The sequence below is a fragment of the Oryctolagus cuniculus genome, chromosome 18, assembly GCF_051225735.1.
Source record: "Oryctolagus cuniculus isolate XC-2025 breed Fujian yellow rabbit chromosome 18, ASM5122573v1, whole genome shotgun sequence".
Classification (NCBI taxonomy): Eukaryota; Metazoa; Chordata; class Mammalia; order Lagomorpha; family Leporidae; genus Oryctolagus; species Oryctolagus cuniculus.
This window is the reverse complement of record NC_142884.1, coordinates 13,887,026-13,907,847: the sequence shown is the minus strand read 5'-3', so window position 1 is coordinate 13,907,847 and position 20,822 is coordinate 13,887,026. Positions and strand designations below refer to the sequence as shown.

General features: G+C 54.6%; 1 protein-coding gene across 5 annotated transcripts in view; it reads left to right on the top strand.

Annotated features, from left to right (window-relative positions):
• The window catches only part of GRIK5 (glutamate ionotropic receptor kainate type subunit 5), a 58,823-nt gene that overhangs the window by 15,219 nt on the left and 22,782 nt on the right, over positions 1–20,822 (top strand). For all 5 annotated transcript variants that reach the window (XM_089319049.1, XM_051836466.3, XM_051836468.3 and 2 more), the window contains exon 12: positions 7,003–7,206. In XM_089319049.1, the coding sequence (XP_089175175.1) occupies positions 7,003–7,206 (204 nt within the window). The remainder of the gene's footprint in view (positions 1–7,002; positions 7,207–20,822) is intronic.

Sequence of the window (20,822 nt, the reverse complement as noted above, 5' to 3'; positions counted from 1 at the left end):
GGCCTGTGGGGACTTTAATTCTTTTCTCATGCTCCTCTCCCCTTGCCCAAGGCGCCAGAGCCCTCTTGTTCCTCTCTTCCCGGCGGTTGGTCATTCCTCTCTTGATGGATCCGTTCCCTCATTCACTCCACAAGTGTTTGCCAAAAGCTGCCATGTGCCAGGCTTTATACAAGTTCTGGAGGCACAGGATGAGTCACAGGGACTCTCAAGTGGCCCTGGGGGAGGTGACCCCGTCTGATGGAGGAGACAGAGCTGGACACAGTGATTCCAACCCAGGGTAATAAGGGACTCCCAAAGAGAGGAGGGACTGGCTCGGCCTTAGAAGACCGGGGGAAGGCTCTGCGGAGGAGGTGGCATTGTTTGGGGTTTTAGAGGTTGGGTAGGAGTTGGGTGCAGAGACCCTCCCAGGCAGGGGGGCCCTCGGAGCAGGGCCCCAGGGGATGTGTACCAGATGGAAGGGGAGGCAGCAGCCACCCTGTGCACGGCTGGACATGTGCTCACTCACCAACATTTTCTGATTCGGGTCTCAGGGAAGGGCCCGTGTCAGGCACTTGACAATTCAGACTTGGGTCAGACTGGAGCAAAATGCGGGCAGGACCTGTCTCATTCCCTGCTCTGTCTAGACCAGCCCCAGCCCTAGACCTGAGCGTGTGGTGAGAGAGGAGGCAGCTGCCAGCTCTGGGGCAGACAGAAGGTCTGATGGAAGCCCAGCTGTGGGAGTGAGCGGGGTCAGAGGAGAGGGCCGGGTCTGTGTGTGCAGAGAGAGGGAGGCTGGGAGCAGGGGTGGTCTCTGGGGATGCGAAGAAGCAGCACAGACTCCAGGGAGGGGAAGTGGTGGCCACCAGCCCTGGCTGAGTGAGGCAGGTGACGGGGTGCAGGCCGGGACTACCCCTGTGTGTGCAGAGAGAGGCAGGCTGGGAGCAGGGGTGGTCTCTGGGGATGCGAAGAAGCAGCACAGACTCCAGGGAGGGGGAGGGGTGGCCACCAGCCCTGGCTGAGTGAGGCAGGTGATGGGGTGCAGGCCGGGGCTACCCCTGAGATGGGGCCTGTGGTTCTGGAGAGAAGTGAGAGAGTGAGCCGGTGCCCAGGCTGAGAGAGGCCTGGGGCGGATGGGCTGCAGAAGTGCCAGGGAGCTGAGGCTGTGCAGGGGTCCCCGCCCAGGCCCCTCTCGCCTCTCGTGGGATTTTCTTGCAGGCCTCGCCCTGCTCTCTGGGGCCTGGCGCAACAGGAAGAGCCCCTGCTCTCAGGTCAGACAGCCTCCGGCCTCGTTCTTGGACCCATCCTTCCGGTTCAAGTCCTTCAGCTCACCAGTCTCCACACTTTACATCGTAAAACGGGCCGGTGACCTGCCAGTGCCCAGCCGGGAACCGTGTCCTTCATGAAAGTAGCACCGTGGGGGCTGACAGGCGAAGCCCTTTGCCTTGTTGCTCAGTCCTGATTGCAGGGGACGACGTGGTGGCCCCCACTGCATGGCGGAGCCTGCACACCGGTGCTCTGCGCCACCATTTCTTCCCGGCTCTCGGGCTGAGTTCTGCACCTCTGCTCCTGTCTGCTCAGTTCCCACCTCTAAAGGGAGGGAATTAAAATAGACATAGCAGAGCGAGGGCTCAGACTGCATCGGTCCGTGTAAATGGCACTTGAGACAGTCTTAGACCTGGATTTGGGTTCTGGGTTTGTAAAGAGGTCCAGACAGTTGGCTTCTAAGGAATCTTCTAGAATTCACTTTAAATTTTTTTGTTATTAGTTTCAAGAGATTTTTATGCTATAGCATGCATACAGAAACTTGCCCGAGTTGTGTTCCTTCTCCCTGGTTTTTCAAAAACAGAACAGTCCTATGAAACCAGGTGACCCCCCCCCCCCAAGGCCTCCTTGTTCCCATCGCAGTCACAGCCCACCATGGAGTAGCTCTGCTCACCCTGGGACCTCAGGGAAGTGACGCCACACTGTGTGTTCTCTCTTGGGTCCAGCTGCCTTTTCTCCACTGTATGCCTGTGAGATTTGTCCATGTGGCCGTTGGTCTTGTGTGTTCTGGATCTGAGTGTACCACGATTAACTACCCAACGTGGGCTCCATTTCCCGTCTGCTGATGACCCCCTGGGCATCTCTGGGGCCTGCTCTGGGACGCGGCGCTGCGGGGTCAGGGTGTGTGTCTCAGCTCTGGCAGATGCGGCGCAGGCCTTTCTTCTCACCAGAGGTGTGTGGGTTCTGCCGGTGGGGAGGGTGTGGAGGTGTAAGTGATGGGTTTCGTTTGCATTTCCCTGATGACCTGCGAAGTCGACTGCCTTTTTGTGTTTATTGGCAGTTTGGAAATCCTCTTTTGGGAAGTCCCTGATCACATCTTTCTCTAATTTTAAAAAATTGGGATGTATGAGCTGCTTATCGATCCAGGAGTTACTTATCCATTCTGGATACGAGTCCTCCGTCTGATATATGTGTTGCAAATATCTTTTCTCCCTCCGTGGTGTGCCTTTTCACTCTCAGTGGTGCCTTTGATAAAAAGATTTGGTTTTTAGTTTTACTAAAATCCACTTTGTCAGTTTTTTTTCTTTGTGGTTACTGTTTTTAGAATTTAAGAATTCTTGGCCTGCCCCAAGGTCACGAGATACTCTCCTGCTTGTTCGCTAAAAACATAATCATTTTGCCTTTTACATTTGAACATGCAGTACCCCTGGAATTGACTTTGAGGGACATAAGAGGGAGGAGGTGCAGAATGCAGATTCTCCACACAGATATTTCTTTCTGTCTTTTTTTATTTTTTTTTGTTTTCCCACATGGATATTTCAATGGACAGCGCTGTTTATTAAAACAGTCACCTTTTCCCCACTACCACACTCCCGCCTTTGTCATAAATCCATATCCATTCATGCAGGGTTTTATTAAAACTCCATTCTGCTGTTTGTCTGTCTTTGCCCAAGTATCACATTGTCTTAAAGACTGTAGCTGCAATTCAGTGTTAATATTCAGTGCTACTATGGGGCAAATCCTGCAGCTTTGATTTTTTCTTGGAAATCTCTTTGGCTGTTTGTGACCGTTTGCATTTCCATATGCATTTAAGTATCAGACCTCAGGAGCAGGCGTGTGGTACAGTGGCCTAAGTTGCTGCTGGTGACTCCCACATCCCATATTCAGCTGCCTGGTTCAGACCCCAGCTCTTCTGTTCTGATTCCAGCTTCCTGGAATGCACATCCTGGGAGGCACCAAAGGATTCTTCAAGCACGTGGGTGCCTGCCCACCGTGTGGGAGTCCTGGCTTGCGTTCCGGGCTCCTGCTTTCAGTCTGGCCCACCTCTGACTGTTGTGAGCATTTGGGGAGTGAACCAACGGATGGAAGATCTCTGTCTGTCTTTACAAATTTAAATTAAAAAAAAAAAAGTACATGTTGTATTTCAGTTTTAAGGAATGCATTATGTTGGGGTGAGGACAGATGTTAATACAAACCTAGGTTGAATAGAATCTAATATACGAAGGGGGTACTGTCTCCCTCCTCTCTGGTCCCTCATTCATTCTTCCGGGAGCCCTCCAGCCTTCTAGAAGTGTCTGTGTGTGCAAGCACATCCCCCCTTCTCTTCCCTAAGGGTGGCATATTGTACACGTTGTGCTGTGGCTTGTTTCTCCCTCCTAATATATCGTATAGATCTTGCTATTTTCGTGGTTGCCTGGGATTCTTTTATGACATCGATGATCTTTTTATCTTGTCCCAGATTAGGTTGCTCCGGTCTTTGTTCCCACCACATGCCACGCTGCCGTGACTTTCTTGGGCCCGCCTCCTCGTGCACAGAGGCGCAGCCATCCAAAGGGTGAATTCCTAGAACCGGACTCAGCAGCGTCCTGCCACCTGTCCGCAGTGTCGGACTTCAGCGTGAGATTCTCTGGAAAAATCCAAAAACCCCGGACCCAAGGGTCCTCAAGGACCCTCCGGTTCCAAGGGCACGGGGCTCTGAGTGCCACCCTGGATCCTTGTTTTCTGATCTTGAGCTCTGTTTGTAGGCCCCGTCTCTGTCACTTTAAACTTAGACCTTGAACCCGTGTTTCCCAGTCTGGCACTTGCAGGTAAGCATGGCAGGGTGGAAGGAGCAGGGGTTCAGAGTGCACGCTGGGATGTGAGGACAGCTCAGCCCCGTCTGCCCTTCCCAGTGCCCGGCTTCAGCCGTGTGGCCTTGGGCTGGGTCCTTCAGCTCCCTGACCCGCAGTCCCATCCTCTGAATATCGAGAGAGCGGTCTCAGAGCCTTCGAGCCCAGTGCTGGGACTTATCTCAAGGAGAATCCATTTCTGAGTCTCCAGCTTTGACATGTGACCCGGACCCTCCAAACTGTCTGGCTTCTCCAACGTCCGCCCTCTGGTTCTGTCCATTTGCGCTCAGTCTGGCACCAGGCTTGAGAGCAGAGTTGTGGGATAAAAGCATCTTGTCCTTCTCTTAGGACTTCAGTCCCCTGGACCTTGGTGTGCTTGTCTCCAAAGCAGAGGTAATAATACCGACCTCCCACGCTGACAGAAGAGCTGTCACACAGCAAGCCCACGAGAAATGCTAGCTGCTGCTGCTATTATTAGCATTCTCTCACGTTCCTGTTCCAAGCCCCACGGTTGTGGATTTGGAAAGGCGATGGAGGGAGAGGAGCACTCACTTCCCTGCATCCCTTTGCCTCTCCTCTGCAGGGCTTTGCGGAGTCCTGGAGCCCAGAGTCTGCCACAGGGCCTGGCTTCATGGTAGAAAATTGTTCTACCACATGTAAGAGATTTTTAGGTGATGATTTATGATTTCTCACAGTTCTGTGGGTCAGCTGAGCAGCTCTGCAGTGGGTGTCACCTGGCCTCTGTGTCTGCTTCCAGCTGGTGGCTGAGCTGGGCTGGAAGCTCTGTGCCGGCCGTTGGCACTGGCCATTGGCTGGTGCCCCTGGCTGCACTCATCCCCCAGCGGCTGGCTCAGGCTTCCTTATGCCACGCTTCTGAGAGCACTCTGAAGGCTGAGGAGTTCACATTGCATCACTTCTGCCACTTCCCTTGGCCAAAGTGAGCCACAAGGCCAGCTCAGACCCAAGGGCAGGGAAACGCGCTTCACCTGTTGAGTGATGGGAAGAGCAGCAAAGTACTATGTTCATGTCTTCCCCAGAGCTGTCGTGTGTGTATGTGTGTGTGTATTTTAAGATTTATTTATTTGAAAGGCAGAGTGACATGGAGAGAGAGGGAGAGACAAAGATCTTCCATCTGCTGGTTCACTCCTCAAATGGCCATAGCTGCTGGGGCTGGGCCAGGAGCCAGGAATTCTCATCTGGGTCTCCCGCATGGGTGGCAGAGGCCCAAACACGTGGGTCAGCTTCTGCTGATTTCCTAGGCATATTAGCAGGAGCTAAATTGGAAGCAGAGCAGCTGGAACTGAAACCAGTGCTCTGATACAAGATACCGACGTTACTGGTGGCAGCTTAACTTGCTGGGCCACAGCATTACGTGTTGAATGAATGAGAGGTGGCAGAGGTCACTTGGCCTCCGTGAGCCTCCGTGTGCACTTGGGGAAAGTGAGTTTAATAAGACCCCCTGCCTAAGGTCACTGAGGAGGTAAAGTGAAGTGGTGGGGAGCTCTCTCACAGGGCAGATGCTGGGCATGCAGCAGCCAGGTGGGTGCTAGTGCCAAAGCCTTCTCCCCCAGCTGCTTCCCAAGTCCTGAGTCTTCCTGCTCATTATCCAAAATGATACCGTACAAAAATCCATCAGGACAGTAACTGTGTCGTTAAGTTCCCTTTTGTCACCGTCACCTTCCTGTGCTGCCTCTTAGCAGCGCCTGGAACATTCTCCCTGCTCTTGCGTCTCTTTGGCAGGAATAGGGTCAGTAAATCTGGCCCGAACGTCTCAGAAGTAAGGGAAGGGGCCGGCGCCGCGGCTCACTAGGCTAATCCTCCGCCTAGCGGCGCCGGCACACCGGGTTCTAGTCCCGGTCGGGGCGCCGGATTCTGTCCCGGTTGCCCCTCTTCCAGGCCAGCCCTCTGCTGTGGCCAGGGAGTGCAGTGGAGGATGGCCCAGGTGCTTGGGCCCTGCACCCCATGGGAGACCAGGAAAAGCACCTGGCTCCTGGCTCCTGCCATCGGATCAGCGCGGTGCGCTGGCCGCAGCGCTGGCCGCAGCGGCCATTGGAGGGTGAACCAACGGCAAAGGAAGACCTTTCTCTCTGTCTCTCTCTCTCACTGTCCACTCTGCCTGTCAAAAAAAAAAAAAAAAAAAAAAAGAAGTGGAGGAAAAGGCTGTAGGTTAGAGGTCACAAACTAGCAGGTGCATTTCTTTGGCCTGCAAAACAATTTTTTTTTAATGGTATTAGACTTTGAATTGGCTGCTAGCATTTATATTCAGGAGATTTTATAAAAACAATCTAGGTTTCCAAATTCTCTTGAAATTGCACCATCTGGCGTCTCAGGCCTACTTCCCTCATGGTGGCTTTGGGCCGGAACTCAATCCTGGCGGGGGATCCCCTCTTTGACCGTTGGCAGCTCACAGAGTCGGTGGAGTGAGTCACCATTGGCCCCGTGAGAAAATGAAGTCAGGCGGAGCAGAAGAGATGGGAGTGTGTTGCTGCTGGCCAGTGGGGGCGGAGCTAAGTCTGGAAGGGCAGTGAGGTGTGTGCGTGTGACCCACGCGGGTCTCTCACCGTGCGTTGTAGTAAAATATATGGGAGCCCCTTCTTCCATTTGGCACGAACCCCATCCTCCATTCTGGTTCTGTCTGACTTGCCCCCTCCCTTGGAGGGTCTGAGTCTGAATCCTGGGCCCGTGGGCTTGTCTGGTAGAGATGGGACCGGGTGCCTGCCATTCGCCAGGGTGCAGTCTGTGTGCTGCTCCTCTGGCTTCCAGCCCCTCCCCAGTCTGAGCATGTCCGGGTAAAGAATGTGCAGAGTGACCCCATTGTCCCCACTCTGCGGCTGACCAGTACGGGCCCCTGGGCCCCAACCTGGACTCCGATCTCCAACCCAGCCCCACCTGAGACCCAGCCCCTAAACCCTGTTCTCTTGTGCCCATGCAGGAGAACCCGTACGTCATGCGTCGGCCCAACTTCCAGGCCTTGTCAGGCAACGAGCGCTTCGAGGGCTTCTGCGTGGACATGCTGCGGGAGCTGGCCGAGCTGCTGCGTTTCCGCTACCGCCTGCGGCTGGTGGAGGACGGGCTGTATGGGGCACCCGAGCCCAATGGCTCCTGGACAGGCATGGTCGGCGAGCTCATCAACCGGGTATGGCTGGGCCGGGTCTAGGTCAGGGGCGCAGTGGAGCCTCAGGGCCCCGGTCAGTGCTGTGGGGCAGGGCTGGGGAAGAGCAGCCACACGTCCCTTCTGTGTCCCGCTTTCACACCGCCTGCACGTAGTTGGTACTCAGAGGTGTGTTGTGAACGGAAGCAACGTGGAGTGGGAATACGGCAGAAGCCTCGGTGGTCAGGGAAGGTTTCCTGCAGGAGGCAGGCTGAGGCTGCACCTCCTACACAGCTTCAGGCATGTTGCTGACACTGAAGACTGAACTCAAGCTCTCACTTAGTAGGTGTTTATTAAGTACCTACTGTGTACCTCGCTCCTTACGGGGAGTGGGATACAGCTGTGAGCCTCATGGACTTGAACCCTATACCCCAAAACTTAAGAGTTCCTGTGGAGTGCAGGACAGCACAGGATCACACGCAAAGCCATCTGGGCCATGATGTGGGAACGCAGAGGAGGAGCCCAGAGCAGGGGCATCCAGGGAAGGCTTCCTGGAAGAGGTAATTTCCAAACTGATTGCTACACAGTGTGAGGAGTCAGCAAGGAGGCGCAGGGTATGGGAGAAAGGATGCATCTGGAGCAGAGGAAGCAGTAGGCGTGAGTGGGTGCACTGTAGGAGCCAGCTGGGCCTTGTGTGGCGGAATTTGCATGAAGGTGAGGAGGGATGAGAGGCAGGGCTGTGGGAGGTGGTGGAGGAGGGTGCAGTGGAAAGAATATTTTGGAGTCAGACAGCCTGGATCGGAACCCTCGTGTGAGTCACTTCTCTCAGCCTCAGTTTGCCGCTTCCTGAGATGGGGCTAAAACCTCCCAGGTCTGCGGTGAGGGCACAGGTACTAGAACTGCTGTGTAGTTCCTCTTTTGAAAACAAAAATTAATGTATTTATTATTTTATTTATTTAAATGGCAGAGGGAGGGAGAGAGAAAATCTCCCATCAGTTCATTCCCCAAATGCCCACAACAACTGAGGCCGAGCCCAGGAGCTGGGAAGTCAGTCTGGGTCTCTCATGTGAGTGGTGGGGACCCGATTCATTGCGCCTGCCCACCGCCTCCCAGGGTGAGGGTGTGCTGTAGCAGGAAGCTAGAACTGGGAGTGGAGCCAGGACTCTTGAGCCAGCCACTCCGCCGTGGGACGCGGCCATCCCGAGCATCCTAACTGCTACCCCAAATGCCTGCCCCTGTATTTCCTGTTTTTATTCCAGGTGGGCAAGTGCCCCGAGGCAGGAGTATGGCACAGGAGACAGGTACCAGCTTAGGACACACCCAGAGTGGTGCACAGAGCAGGGACATGGCCAGACTGTGAGGATGGCTTGACATTGACTTGGCCGGGCACAGGAGCGCTTCGCACCCTCCTGTCTCTCTCATGCTGTCATTTACTGCATCCAAGCTCGCGAATGTCACCAGGGTAGACATGAGAAGGCCACTCTGCGTGACAAGGACATTTCTCCCTTAGGGCACTGGTTTTCAAAAGTTATTTTGAACGGCAGAACTTTTTTTTTCTAAATGAAAGCTCCCTCAGAACCTTGGACAAAAGCAGAGCTGTTCTGACGGACGTGGGGGTGGGTTTGTCCCCTGAGTCCTGGCCACTTGATCCCCCCACCCCTCAGGTTGGCCCTGAGGCACCACCCCAGGGTGGGTTTTAAGACCTGAAGCCTAAAGAGGACCTGGTGAGACAGCAGGCAGAGGAGGAGTCCAGAGCTGGGGGCCTGTGCCTCCTCCAGCAGACTCCCCCGTGGTGTATCGCCACTGCCTGGCCGCACAGCCTCAGAGATTTCCTTTGACTGGGGCCCCACAAATCAGCAGCTCTGGAGGAGGCCTCCCGAGTGAGGTCCGGGTTAACGGGAGCCAGTGCAGGCAGGAGGCCTCCCAGGCAGCCTCCGTTTTACGGCCGCCTGACTCTGCGCTTGGGGCACAGCAGCTGCAGCAGCCAGCTCGCCTGTGGTTGTGACACCAACTCCTGTCTGAATCTTGGCTCTGCTGTGCAACAGCCGTGTGACCTTGGGCAAGTTACTGAACCTCCCTGTAGTTTCATTTTGCAGCTGTAAAACTGGGAAAATAATAGCCCCTTGCACACAGGGCTGTGAGCCTGAAATGAATGACTCCATGGAAAAGGCTAGGCAGGTGGGTGGAGGGTGCTGTGTCCGTGTACCCTGTACTCCTGTCGGCATGGCCAAGCCGTGTCTACATGCGTATGCTCACCCTCTGTCTAGCCTGTAGTCACTGAGTGCCTGTTGTGTACCAGGCCCTGTGCCTTACCCTGAGGACATAGTAGTGAGCAAGTCAGACCCGGCCTTGCTCCTGCTAAGATGGCTAAAGGGTTTGGGTCTCGGCAGCAGGTCCATGGATGCCCTCGAAAGGTTCTGAGCTGGCTCAAGTGAGTGGTCTGGGCGGGGCAGCAGTGGCAGCCGGACCAGAAAGGAGGTAAGGAGCAGGTGGCAGGCCTGGGGCCAGAGGAGGCGCTGGAGAGCAGCAGGGCTTGGTACCGCCTGGGCCGGGCTGCAGGAGAGAGGACGCAGGCATCCCTCCTGCGTCTGGCTGGGGCAGCTGGTGATGACATTGACTGAGAGAACACCCGGAGGAGGAGCAGGCTGGGAGCGGGAGGATGGGCGGGGCGGGGCTTGCCGGGTCTGAGCTGAGCTGTGAACGTGCGGGTACCACCGGCACCACTGCAGCAGCTGCTGCTTCTCACCTGGTGCTGGGAGCGCAGCAGGCTTTCCTTACCTGCACGCTCCCAGCCATCTTCGTGGCCCCGAAGGCTACTGCCTGCCCCGCTGCGAGGTGTGGGGCTCACTGGCGAAGGGCCTGGCTCTGATACAGAGCCTGTGGGCATGTGTGTCTTTCCCAGGCCTGTGCCCTTTCCAGATCCCCAGGGACTCGAGGAAAATGGAGTAATGGGGATAACGCGCCATGCCACACTGTTGTCCATGCCCTCCGACCTGTGTTCACTCCATGGTTCCTGGCTGCCCAGCAAGGGAGGGGCTGGTGTTACCCCTGTTGGCCTAAACACACCAAGATACCGTCTCCAGGACACACTGTTGTTGGCTGGAGGCCCAGTGGTGGGCTGGGAGCCAGGGAGTGACCTGCAAGTGGAGTGTAGCCCGGGTACCCACGTGCCCTGTCACTGCGGTGCCAGGCCAGGACTCCCTGGCCAGTCTGGAATATGGTCCATTTCTTCCACCCAGTGGCTGCTGCTGGAACTGGCCTTGCTCCCTGTCCTCCCTGCCCTCACTGCAGGCCCAGCCCTCGCCAGCCTCCTCACTGGCTTGGCCTCAGTCTCCCAGCACCCCAGCCTGTCCTGCTGTAGGACCCGTCACCTCTGTGCTTCCGCTGTGGCTCCTGGGCCCTCAGGATGGAGTCCGCGCCTTCCAGCCCCACCTGGGGCAGAGAAGACAGCTTAGGTCCCTGAAGTGTGGGGACTGGACAGCTGCCACAGTGTCTACTGCAGCCACACTGTCAGGAGTCAGGGTCACATTCGGCCTTTTTGTGGTCTCAGGAAGCAGAGACAGAGATATGCAGGTGGGTGTGTGTTGTGCTGCCCTTGGCTCCTTGCCCATGAGTGAAGGAAGCCGGCCACCACGGACACTCCCCCTGGGTTGAGGCCTTTTATAACCCCACTGGAGGTGGAGGTCAGGACCATCAGCCGCCAGCACTAGGGCTGCTGGGACAGCGAGAACCCTGATCCTGACAGAGGGTCTGGGCGGCCACCACAGCGTCCACTACTCCCACAAACTGGTTAGAAGCCAGACAGAAGCAGCTTAGGTCCCCGTGGTCTCCTGCACTCCTTGGTGAACCGCTCTGTCCCCTCTGGAGATGAGGCTGCCTCCCTCTCGGAGCTCTGGGAGATTGGCTGGCCAAGCGTTTGGGAGGCCCTGGTGCACACTTGATGCATAGGTGCTCACTCCTGGTAGTCGTCCTTGGTATGGGCACGGTGCAGGGTGTGGCTGGAAGTGTGAGCTATGGAGTTGGAGAACCCTCGGTGTGAATTTGGATTTGTCCCTTCTTGGCTGTGTGACCTGTGGGCAGATGACTGCCCCCCTCTGGGTGTCAGTGCCCCCTAATATGGGGAGGAATAATGACCCCTCCCATGGAGGGCTGCCAGCAGGGACCTGTGAGCTGTGTGAGTGCAGGACACAGGTGCTGTCATGATCAACATGATGCCACGCACCTCACCCATGGCACTCCCTCCAGCAGGGCCCAGTGCACAGCAGGTGCTAATACAGTAGTGCTAAATGAGTGACTGATTGATTCTGTCAAGAGCTTTGCAGAAATGCTGCCCACAGTCTCCCTGTAATGTGCACACATGTGTACACATACCCCATACACATACAACACCCTCCACATGCGTATCCCATTTACCAGCACACACACACACACACACACCCTGTACACACAGACATACCCATATGCATACCTATACACCATCCACAGCATACCCCCCATACATACGCACACACCTCATGCACACAGACATGCATGCCCCATTCACACGCACACCCCATACCCACGTGTGTGCACACCGCCCACTCCCAGACATGCATGCCCCATTCACACGCACACCCCATACCCACGCGTGTGCACACAGCCCACTCCCAGACATGCATGCCCCATTCACACGCACACCCCATACCCACGCGTGTGCACACAGCCCACTCCCAGACATGCATGCCCCATTCACACGCACACCCCATACCCACGCGTGTGCACACCGCCCACTCCCAGACATGCATGCCCCATTCACACGCATGTGCACACAGCCCACACCCAGACATGCATGCCCCATTCACACGCATACCCCATACCCACGCGTGTGCACACCGCCCACTCCCAGACATGCATGCCCCATTCACACGCACACCCCATACCCACGCGTGTGCACACCGCCCACTCCCAGACATGCATGCCCCATTCACACGCACACCCCATACCCACGCGTGTGCACACAGCCCACTCCCAGACATGCATGCCCCATTCACACGCACACCCCATACCCACGCGTGTGCACACAGCCCACTCCCAGACATGCATGCCCCATACCCACGCGTGTGCACACAGCCCACACCCAGACATGCATGCCCCATTCACACGTGTGTGCACACCGCCCACACCCAGACATGCATGCCCCATACCCACGCGTGTGCACACAGCCCACTCCCAGACATGCATGCCCCATTCACACGCATGTGCACACAGCCCACACCCAGATATGCATGCCCCATTCACACGCGTGTACACACCGCCCACTCCCAGACATGCATGCCCCATTCACACGCGTGTGCACACCGCCCACACCCTAGCACAGTGGTGACTCAGCAGAGCACTTCATGGAAGTTTCAGCTTTTGCTCGCAGCCCTCCACCAGCCCTGTCTCCAGGACTTCCACTGAGTCCCCTAGATTGCACTTTCACATAGCATGTTGTATTTGTCTTGCAATGCTAATGTTTATTTCATTTATTTGAAAGCAGAGTTAGAAAGAAGGAGAGACAGAGAGAGAGATCTCTCATCTGCTCGTTCACCCCACAATGGTTGCAATGACTGGGGCTGGGCCAGGCCAAATCCAGGAGCCTGGAACTCCTTCTGGGTCTCCCATGTGGGTGGCACAGGCCCAAGCACTTGGGTCATCCTCTGCCGCTTTCCCAGGCCCATTACCAGGGAGCTGGATTGGAAGTGAAGCAGCTGGTACTCCAACTAGCACTCATGTTGCAGGTGGCAGCTTAACCCACTGCGCCACAACGCCGGCCCCAACAGTGCCAGTGTTTTTATTCACTGTGAAAAACACAGGCAGCTAAAGAGAAGAAAAGAAACAACACTACAGCATGCCTCTGTTTTATGCTTTCATAAACTATCTCATTGTGCAGACAGAATTTTGAATCCTGATTTTTAAAATTTTGTTTATATAGATTGTGTTTCAGGTTATAAAAACAGTTTGTACTAAGTATGATTCCATTTTGCACAAAATCTGTATGTGCATCAAAGATTTGTAAACATTTCTGCAGGTCACCGAAAGATTGCATAAGCAATTTAAGAACAGCTGTGGGTTTTCCTGGTTACATATGTGACACATAGTCACACTGTGCAGGGTTATGAGCACTGCACGTGGAGTATCCACATTCCAGAGACAGCCCACTTCATGAGTGTGGGGCATATTCCTCCAGCTCATTCTCTATAATTTCAATGATGCATGTATGGATTTTAAAAACTGGGGCTGGCGCTGTGGTGTAGGAGGTAAAGCTGCCGCCTGCAATGCCAGCATCCCATATGGGTGCTGGTTCAAGTCCCAGTTGCTCCACTTCCCATCCAGCTTTCTGCTATGTCATGGGAAACCAGTAGAAGATGGCCCAAGTCCTTGGACCCCTGCACCCGCATGGGAAACCCAGAAGAAGCTCCTGGCTTCTGGCTTCGCGTTGGCGCAGCTCCGGCCGTTGTGGCCATTTGAGGAATGAACCAGTGGATAGATCTCTCTCTCTCTCTCTGCCTCTCCTTCTCTTTCTCTCTGTAATTCTGACTTTCAAATAAATAAATAAATCTTTAAAAAAATTTTTTTTAAAAAGATTCATATCTTGGGGCTGGCACTGTGGCACAGTGGGTAAAGTCACCGCCTGCAGTGCTGGCATCCCATATGAGCACCGGTTCAAGTCCTGGCTGCTCCACTTCCGATCTAGCTCTGTTATAGCCTGGGAAAGCAGTAGAAGATGGCCCAAATCCTTGGGCCTCTGCACCCACGTGGGAGACCCAGAGGAAACTTCTGGCTCCTGGCTTCGGATGGGCTCAGCTGCAGCCGTTGGGGCCATCTGGGAGTGAACAAACGGATGGAAGACCTCTCTCTGTCCCTCCCCCCACCCCTGCCTCTCTGTAACTGTCTTTCAAATACATAAATAAATATATATATATATGTTATATATATATATATATACTTGAAATAGTTACAGAGAGAGCAGTAGAGACAGAGAAACAGATCTTCCATTACTGGTTCACTCCCTAGATGGCCACATTGGGAAGATTCCAGGAGCCAGGAGCTTCTTCCTTACTTGAGAGGCAGAGTTACAGAGAGACAGGGAGAGACAGAGAGAGAGAGATCTTCCATCTGCTGGTTCACTCCCCAAATGGCCACGAGGGCCAGAGCTGGACTGATCTGAGCTTGGAGCCAGGAGCTTCTTCTGGGTCTCTACATGGGTACAGGGGCTCAAGTACTTGGGACATGTATTGCTTTCCCAGGCCATTAGCAAAAAGCTGGATTGGAAATGAAGCAGTTGGGACTTGAACCCGTGTCCATATGGGATGCTGGCACTGTAGGCTATGCCACAGCGCTGGCCCCAAGATTTTAACTTTTTAAGAGCAAGCATTGAAAGTCGTTAAGCCACCATTTGGGATGCCTGCATCCCATATTGGAGTGCTCGAGTTCAAGTCCTGGTTCTGCTTCCAATTCCAGCTTCCTGCCAAAGCACACCCAGAAAGGCAGCAGATCATGGTGGACATACGTGAGTCTCTGCCAGCCATGCAGGAGACCTGGCTTGAGGTTTCAGTTCCTGGTGTGAGCCAGCCCTGGCTACTGTAGGCAACTGGGAGTGAATCAGTCTCTCTGTCTCTTCCTGTCAAATAAATAATGTTTGAAAAAATTGTAAACATTCGAAAGTGGTGTCCTGTTATACCTACTGTTGTATGATATACTTCTTCGCTTACTTCTTGTCATCTTTCTGTGTTAGTACACCTAGATCTGCCTTGTTTAAAAAACATTTATTTGAAAAGTAAAGAGAGAGAGACAGCTCTCATGTACTGGTTCACTCCCCAAGTGCCTGCAACAGCCAGGGCTGGGCTAGGGGTGGGCAAGGACCAAAGCCGGAAACCAGGAGTGCAGTCCAGGTTTCCCACATGGGTGGCAGGGACCAAAGTGGTTGAACCATCACCTGCTGCCTCCCAGGGTGCACATAAGCAAGAAAGTAGTCAGAAGCCAGGGTCAGGAATTGAAACCAAGCACTCTAGTATGTGGGTGTTGTTATTTTATTTATTTATTTATTTTTCTGAAAGGTAGAGTGACAGAAAAGGAGAGACAGAGATCTTCCATCTGCTGATTCTTTTAAATGTCCACAACAGCCAGTGCTGGGCCAGACCAAAGCCAGGAGCTAAGAGCTCTATCCTGGTTTCCTACATGCATGGCAGGGACCCAAGTACTTGGACTATTATCCTCTGCCTTCCCAGGCACATTAGCAAGAAGCTGGACTGGAAGTGGAGCGCCCGGGATTAGGCACTCCAATATGGGATGTGGATCAACCACTGTACCACAGCATCCACCCCCACCATTCATTTTTAACAGTGGCTACATGTAGTCATTCGCTTACTGAGCACCTGTTGTTTACCTTGCTCTCCCAGCCAGGAGGAGGTAGCATTGCAAAGAACAGACATGCTCCCCACCCCGCTGAAGCTGACAGTCTCATGGGGAAACTGACAGCAAACATCACTGTATCTGGTCATGTCCCGAGGATTTGTGAGTGGCAACAAGCAGGAAAGGGGATATGAAGGGTGCTCTACGTGTGTGGATGTTGTCTGGGACAAGCTGGTTAGGTAGCTTTTTTTGTTTGTTTGTTTTTGACAAGCAGAGTTAGACAGTGAGAGAGACAGAGAGAAAGGTCTTTCTTCCGTTGGTTCACCCCCCAAATGGCCGTCATGGCCAGCGCGCTGCGCTGATCCAAAGCCAGGAGCCAGGTGCTTCTTCCTGGTCTCCCACACGGGTGCAGGGCCCAAGCACTTGGGCCATCCTCCACTGCACTCCCGGGCCACAGCAGAGAGCTGGACTGGAAGAGGAGCAACCGGGACTAGAACCCAGAGTGCCGGCACCACAGGCGGAGGATTAGCCTAGTGAGCCGCAGCGCCAGCCAGCCTTTTTTTTTTTTTTTTAAGATTTTATTTATTTACTTGAGAGGTAGAATTACAGACAGTGAGAGGGAAAGACAGAGAACAAGGTCTTCTCTCCATTGGTTCACTGCCCAAATGGCCACAACGGCTGAAGCCAGGAGCTGCTTCCGGGTCTCCCGCACAGGTGCAGGGACCCAAGGACCTGGGCCATCTTTACTGCCTTCCCAGGTCAAAGCAGAGAGCTGGATGAGAAGTGGAGCAGCCGGACTAGAACCAGGGCCCATATGGGATGCTGGCACCACAGGCAGAGGATTAACCTACTGTGCCACAGCACCGGCCCCTTAGGTAGCTTTTGAGAAGAGATTGAGTGAGGTGGGGAAGGGAGCCCTGGGGAACACTTGCTGGCAACAGGTGTACCAAGGCAGGGCTTTGTCTTGTCCCCATTTTTGTGACCCCAGTGCATCCAGCAGACTCTCAGGAAGTACTCGAAGAGTGAACACACGGGTCTGGCAGAAGTGTTCTCCGGGTAGAGGTCCTGAAAGGATAAAGCCCTGAGAGGCGAGTGCGCTTGCAGGCGTTCAAGGAGGGGAGGGGAGCTGGGGCCAGGGGTGGGGTATGAGAAAGCACCCTGACTGTAGATGACCGGGCCTCGCAGACACCATTGAGGTGTTTGGGTGTTACTTACTTTTATTATGTTGTGTATTTCTTCAAAGATTTATTGGATTTAGTTGAAAGGTAAAATGACAGAGAAGTGGGGGAGAGAGAGAGATCCTCCATCTGCTGGGTCACTTCGGCCAGGGAGAAGCCAGGAGCCTGGAACTCCATCTCAGTCTGCCACATGGGTACAGGGGGCCACGCACTTGGACCACCTTCCACTGCCTTCCTAGGTGCACTACCAGGCAGCTGGATCAGAAGCTGAGCAGCCAGGACGAGAACTGGCACTCAGTGCTGATGGGATGCAGGCATTGCAAAGGGTGGCTCAACCCACTGCACCATAGCACCAGCCCGTTGTTGTTGTTGTTGTTTTTACAGGTAGAGTTAGTGAGAGAGAGAGACAGAGAGAAAGGTCTTCCTTTTTCCTTTTTCCGTTGGTTCACCCCCCAAAATGGCTGCTACAGCTGGCACTGCGCCGATCTGAAGCCAGGAGCCAGGTGCTTCCTTCTGGTCTCCCATGCGGGTGCAGGGCCCAAGGACCTGGGCCATCCTCCACTGCCCTCCCGGGCCACTGCAGAGAACTGGACTGGAAGAGGAGCAACTGGGACAGAATCCGGCGCCCCAACCAGGACTAGAACCCGGTGTGCCGGTGCCGCAAAGCGGAGGATTAGCCAAGTGAGCCGCGGCACCGGCCATGTTGGTTGGTTTTAAGCACAGAATATTTTGTGATCTCTTTTTCTCTTCTCCTTTTTGTTGAGGTGAAATTCCACAAAACAAAATCAGCTGTTTTTTTCAAGAGTATAGGTAATAGGGCTGGCACTGTGGCGTAGTGGGTAAAAGCTGCCGCCTGCAGTGCCAGCATCTCATATGGGCACTGGTTCAAGTCCTGTCTGGCCCACTTCTGAGCCAGCTCTCTGCTATGGCTTGGGAAAGCAGTAGAAGATGGCCCAAGTCCTTGGGCCCCTGCAACCACATGGGAGACCTGGAAGAAGCTCTTGGCTTCAGATTGGCCCAGCTCCAATGAACCAATGGATGGAAGACATTCTCTCGCTCTCTCTCTCTCTCTCTCTGTCCCTCTGGAACTCAGCCTTTCAAATAAATAAATAAATCTTAAAAAAAAAAAAAAAGTATAGGCAGTGTTGTGCTAACACCACCTCTATTGAATCCCCAAACCTCCTCACCCCAAAAGCTGCCCATTCCTCTCCCCCAGCCCCCATCAGCCCCCTGTGTTTCTATCTCATAGATTTACCTATTGTAGACATTTCATGTAGTGGAATCACCCAATATGTGGCCTTTTGTATCTGGCTTCTCTCACTCAGTGCAAGGTGTTGGAAGGTCATCCAGGTGTCAGTGCCATGTCCCCTTTTATGGCTGAATAATATTCCCTTGTGTAGATACACCCCCCGGGTCTAAGTTTTAAATCATGCAGAAATGACTGTGGCTGCTGTCTTGGGGAATAATGTGGCAGGGCAGGAGTCGAAACAGGACGCCTGCCTGGGGGCTCTGGGAGGCAGCAGGAAGAAGGCCTTGGCTTTTGCCTGAGTGACAGTTGAGTCTGGCGTGCAGCCAGGCTGGGAGTGCACAAGAGGCAGAGAGGATCGGGGCGGCTGCAGGTTTTGTCGTGCTCTGCGTGCGTGCAGAGGCCGCTTCCTCCACAGGAAGCAGACGGGGGCTTGGCGGGTGGGGTTAGGACACTGGTTCTCTCTGGATTCGGCTTGTTGGAGATGCCTGTTTCAGACTCAGGTGGAGATGCACAGACTCCTTCGTGTGGCTGAAGCATGAATTAAGTAACGTGTCCCTGCTGGTGGCCGCCTGCCTGGGTGGTTTCCAGTCTGCCAGCATAGCCAGTGCCCCGGTGAACTTGCCCGGTGGTGGATAGATCTCAGGAAGTGCGAGCGCTGGGTCAGAGGCTGCGGGTTGTTTTAAGCTCCCACTGCCAAGTGGCCTTTCAAAACCGCCCTCCCGGTTATACCCCGCCAGGAGTGCATACGTGCCAGCAGCCCGTGTTTTTCAATGTTTTAAGAAAATCCTCGCCAATCCGAAAGGCCGAAACATCTGACCATTTTAACCTGAGCAGAGTGCCGCCACGTGGACACACACTGCCGCTCATTGGTTTGTGTAACGGTTGTTTATATGTCGCCGTCCCCAGGTGTTTTCATTTGTTTGTGTTATGCTACTTCCCTTCTTGGGCTGGGCTCTCTGGAGCTGGTGAGTGTGAAAACAGAAGCCACTCGTGGTGACTTTTGTTACGTGTTGTTGAAATGCTTCCCAGAAACTCTGCCAGTTCCCACAGGGGTTCCTTTTCCACACTGAGTGTTTGGATTGCTGTCCAGCTGTTGACATCCCTGGACCTTGGCTTGTGTGGAGAATCATTTTGATGGTTCCTGCTTTGACTGGGAAGCCCCGGTGGGGCCGTGTAACAGGTGATGCTGGAGTCTGAGCCTGACAAGGCCTCGGCCTCTGTTTTTTCCCCGGTTCCTGGCCATATTACTGTAATAGCCACAGCCACCACAGGGTTCCACACTGGCGCGCCAAGCCCTGGAGGCAGAGCTGTTGTGGTGGGAGGAGCCAAGTGGAAAGCCCTAGAGCCGCCCAGGGCATAACTCAGGAGTGTGCGTCCTTTGGGGAGACTGCAGAGATGGAGTGGTCAGCAGCTTGACAGCAGGGCTGGTGACTCGGCCCCGTGCATCTGGCTGGTTTGGCCTCCGCAGGCGGCAGAGGGAACTTGGAAGATGACTGTGGATCACTGCCGCTGTAATCAGGTGGTGTGGCTCCAACTGCAGTTGCTGTCCCACATGAGGTATCTTTCCTGGAGTGAATCAACACAGCCCTTGGCAGCTGGCGTGAGCCACTGGCCTGGCTAAGGCTTTGTTCCCTGCTCCGACTTCCCAGGACACTAGAAGCCAAGAGAACACATCTCCACACCTTCCTGAGGGCAGCACCCTCAGCCACAGTGCAGGCCACAGAGGACTGGAGCTCGCCGGCCCACATGGCGGCACGCTCGTTTACCATGTGGACAGCCAGCATTGTGCTGACCAGATCTGGCGAGCTGGATGGAACTTAGCAAGTGGGATGGCAGCAACCCCCGGCAGTGTCCAGCCCCGAGACAAAAGCAGAAGCAGTCACTTGACCAGAGTCATCAGTTATTTGACAGAGCGGCCTGCTAAAGGTTTGCTAACTGAATGTGAAGTTGTTAACTAGCTAACTGGAAAGGTGACCAGGGAAGGGGTCACTCGGGTCGCACCTGCAGGAGGCAGTTAGGATCCCTGAGGGCCGGCAGACAAGGGAAAGGGCTGGAGAAGGTTAAGTCTCAGAAAGTGGGCCCAGACCCCTGAGACGGGGTGCTTCTGGCTGCTGCTGGTAACATTTCGAGGGTGGGCTTTTTGGATTTGGGTGGCAACTTTTGAAAGATGTATTCATTTGAAAGGCAGAGTACTGAGAGGTAGTCATCTACTCCAAACGGGTTCACTCCCCAAACAGCCTCAATGGCTTGGACTAGTCCAGGCCAAAGCCAGGAGCTGGCGGTTCTCACAGAGGTGCAGGGCCCCCAGCACTTGGGCTGTCCTCTGCTGCTTTCCCAGGCGCGTTAGTAGGGAGCTGGATCGGAAGCAAAGCAGCCAGAACTCAGACTGGTGCTCTGATACAGGCAGCCGGCAACACAAGTGACAGCTTAAACCACTGCACAACACGGGGCCCCACTGGGGGGCAGCTTCCCGCACGTCGCGTGTGCGTGTGCGTGTGCTCCCTCAGTCATGTGCTTCCAGCAACCCAGGAGGGAGGTCCTGAGGGCGTGAAGGCCCGGCCAGCCCACGCTGAGCCAGGCTGAGCGGCTGCTTGGCTCTAATGAGCGGGCAGGTCCCCAGACGGGCACCGCATCGGAGGCAAACAGGGATGTTGTGTGGAGCCCCGGGCTGGCACCCGTGAGGACTCATGGCATGGACTGCTAGGGTTTGCGGCAAACCCATGCCCGCACTGCAATAGTTCTCCTTTTAAACTCCCCTGTCTCCTCGTCCGTCACTGGGCCCTGCTGACTGAACACCTGCGGGTGCCAGGGAATGACCATGTGGTCCGAGGTGCCGTCATTGCCTGGGGGACAGCCACGCT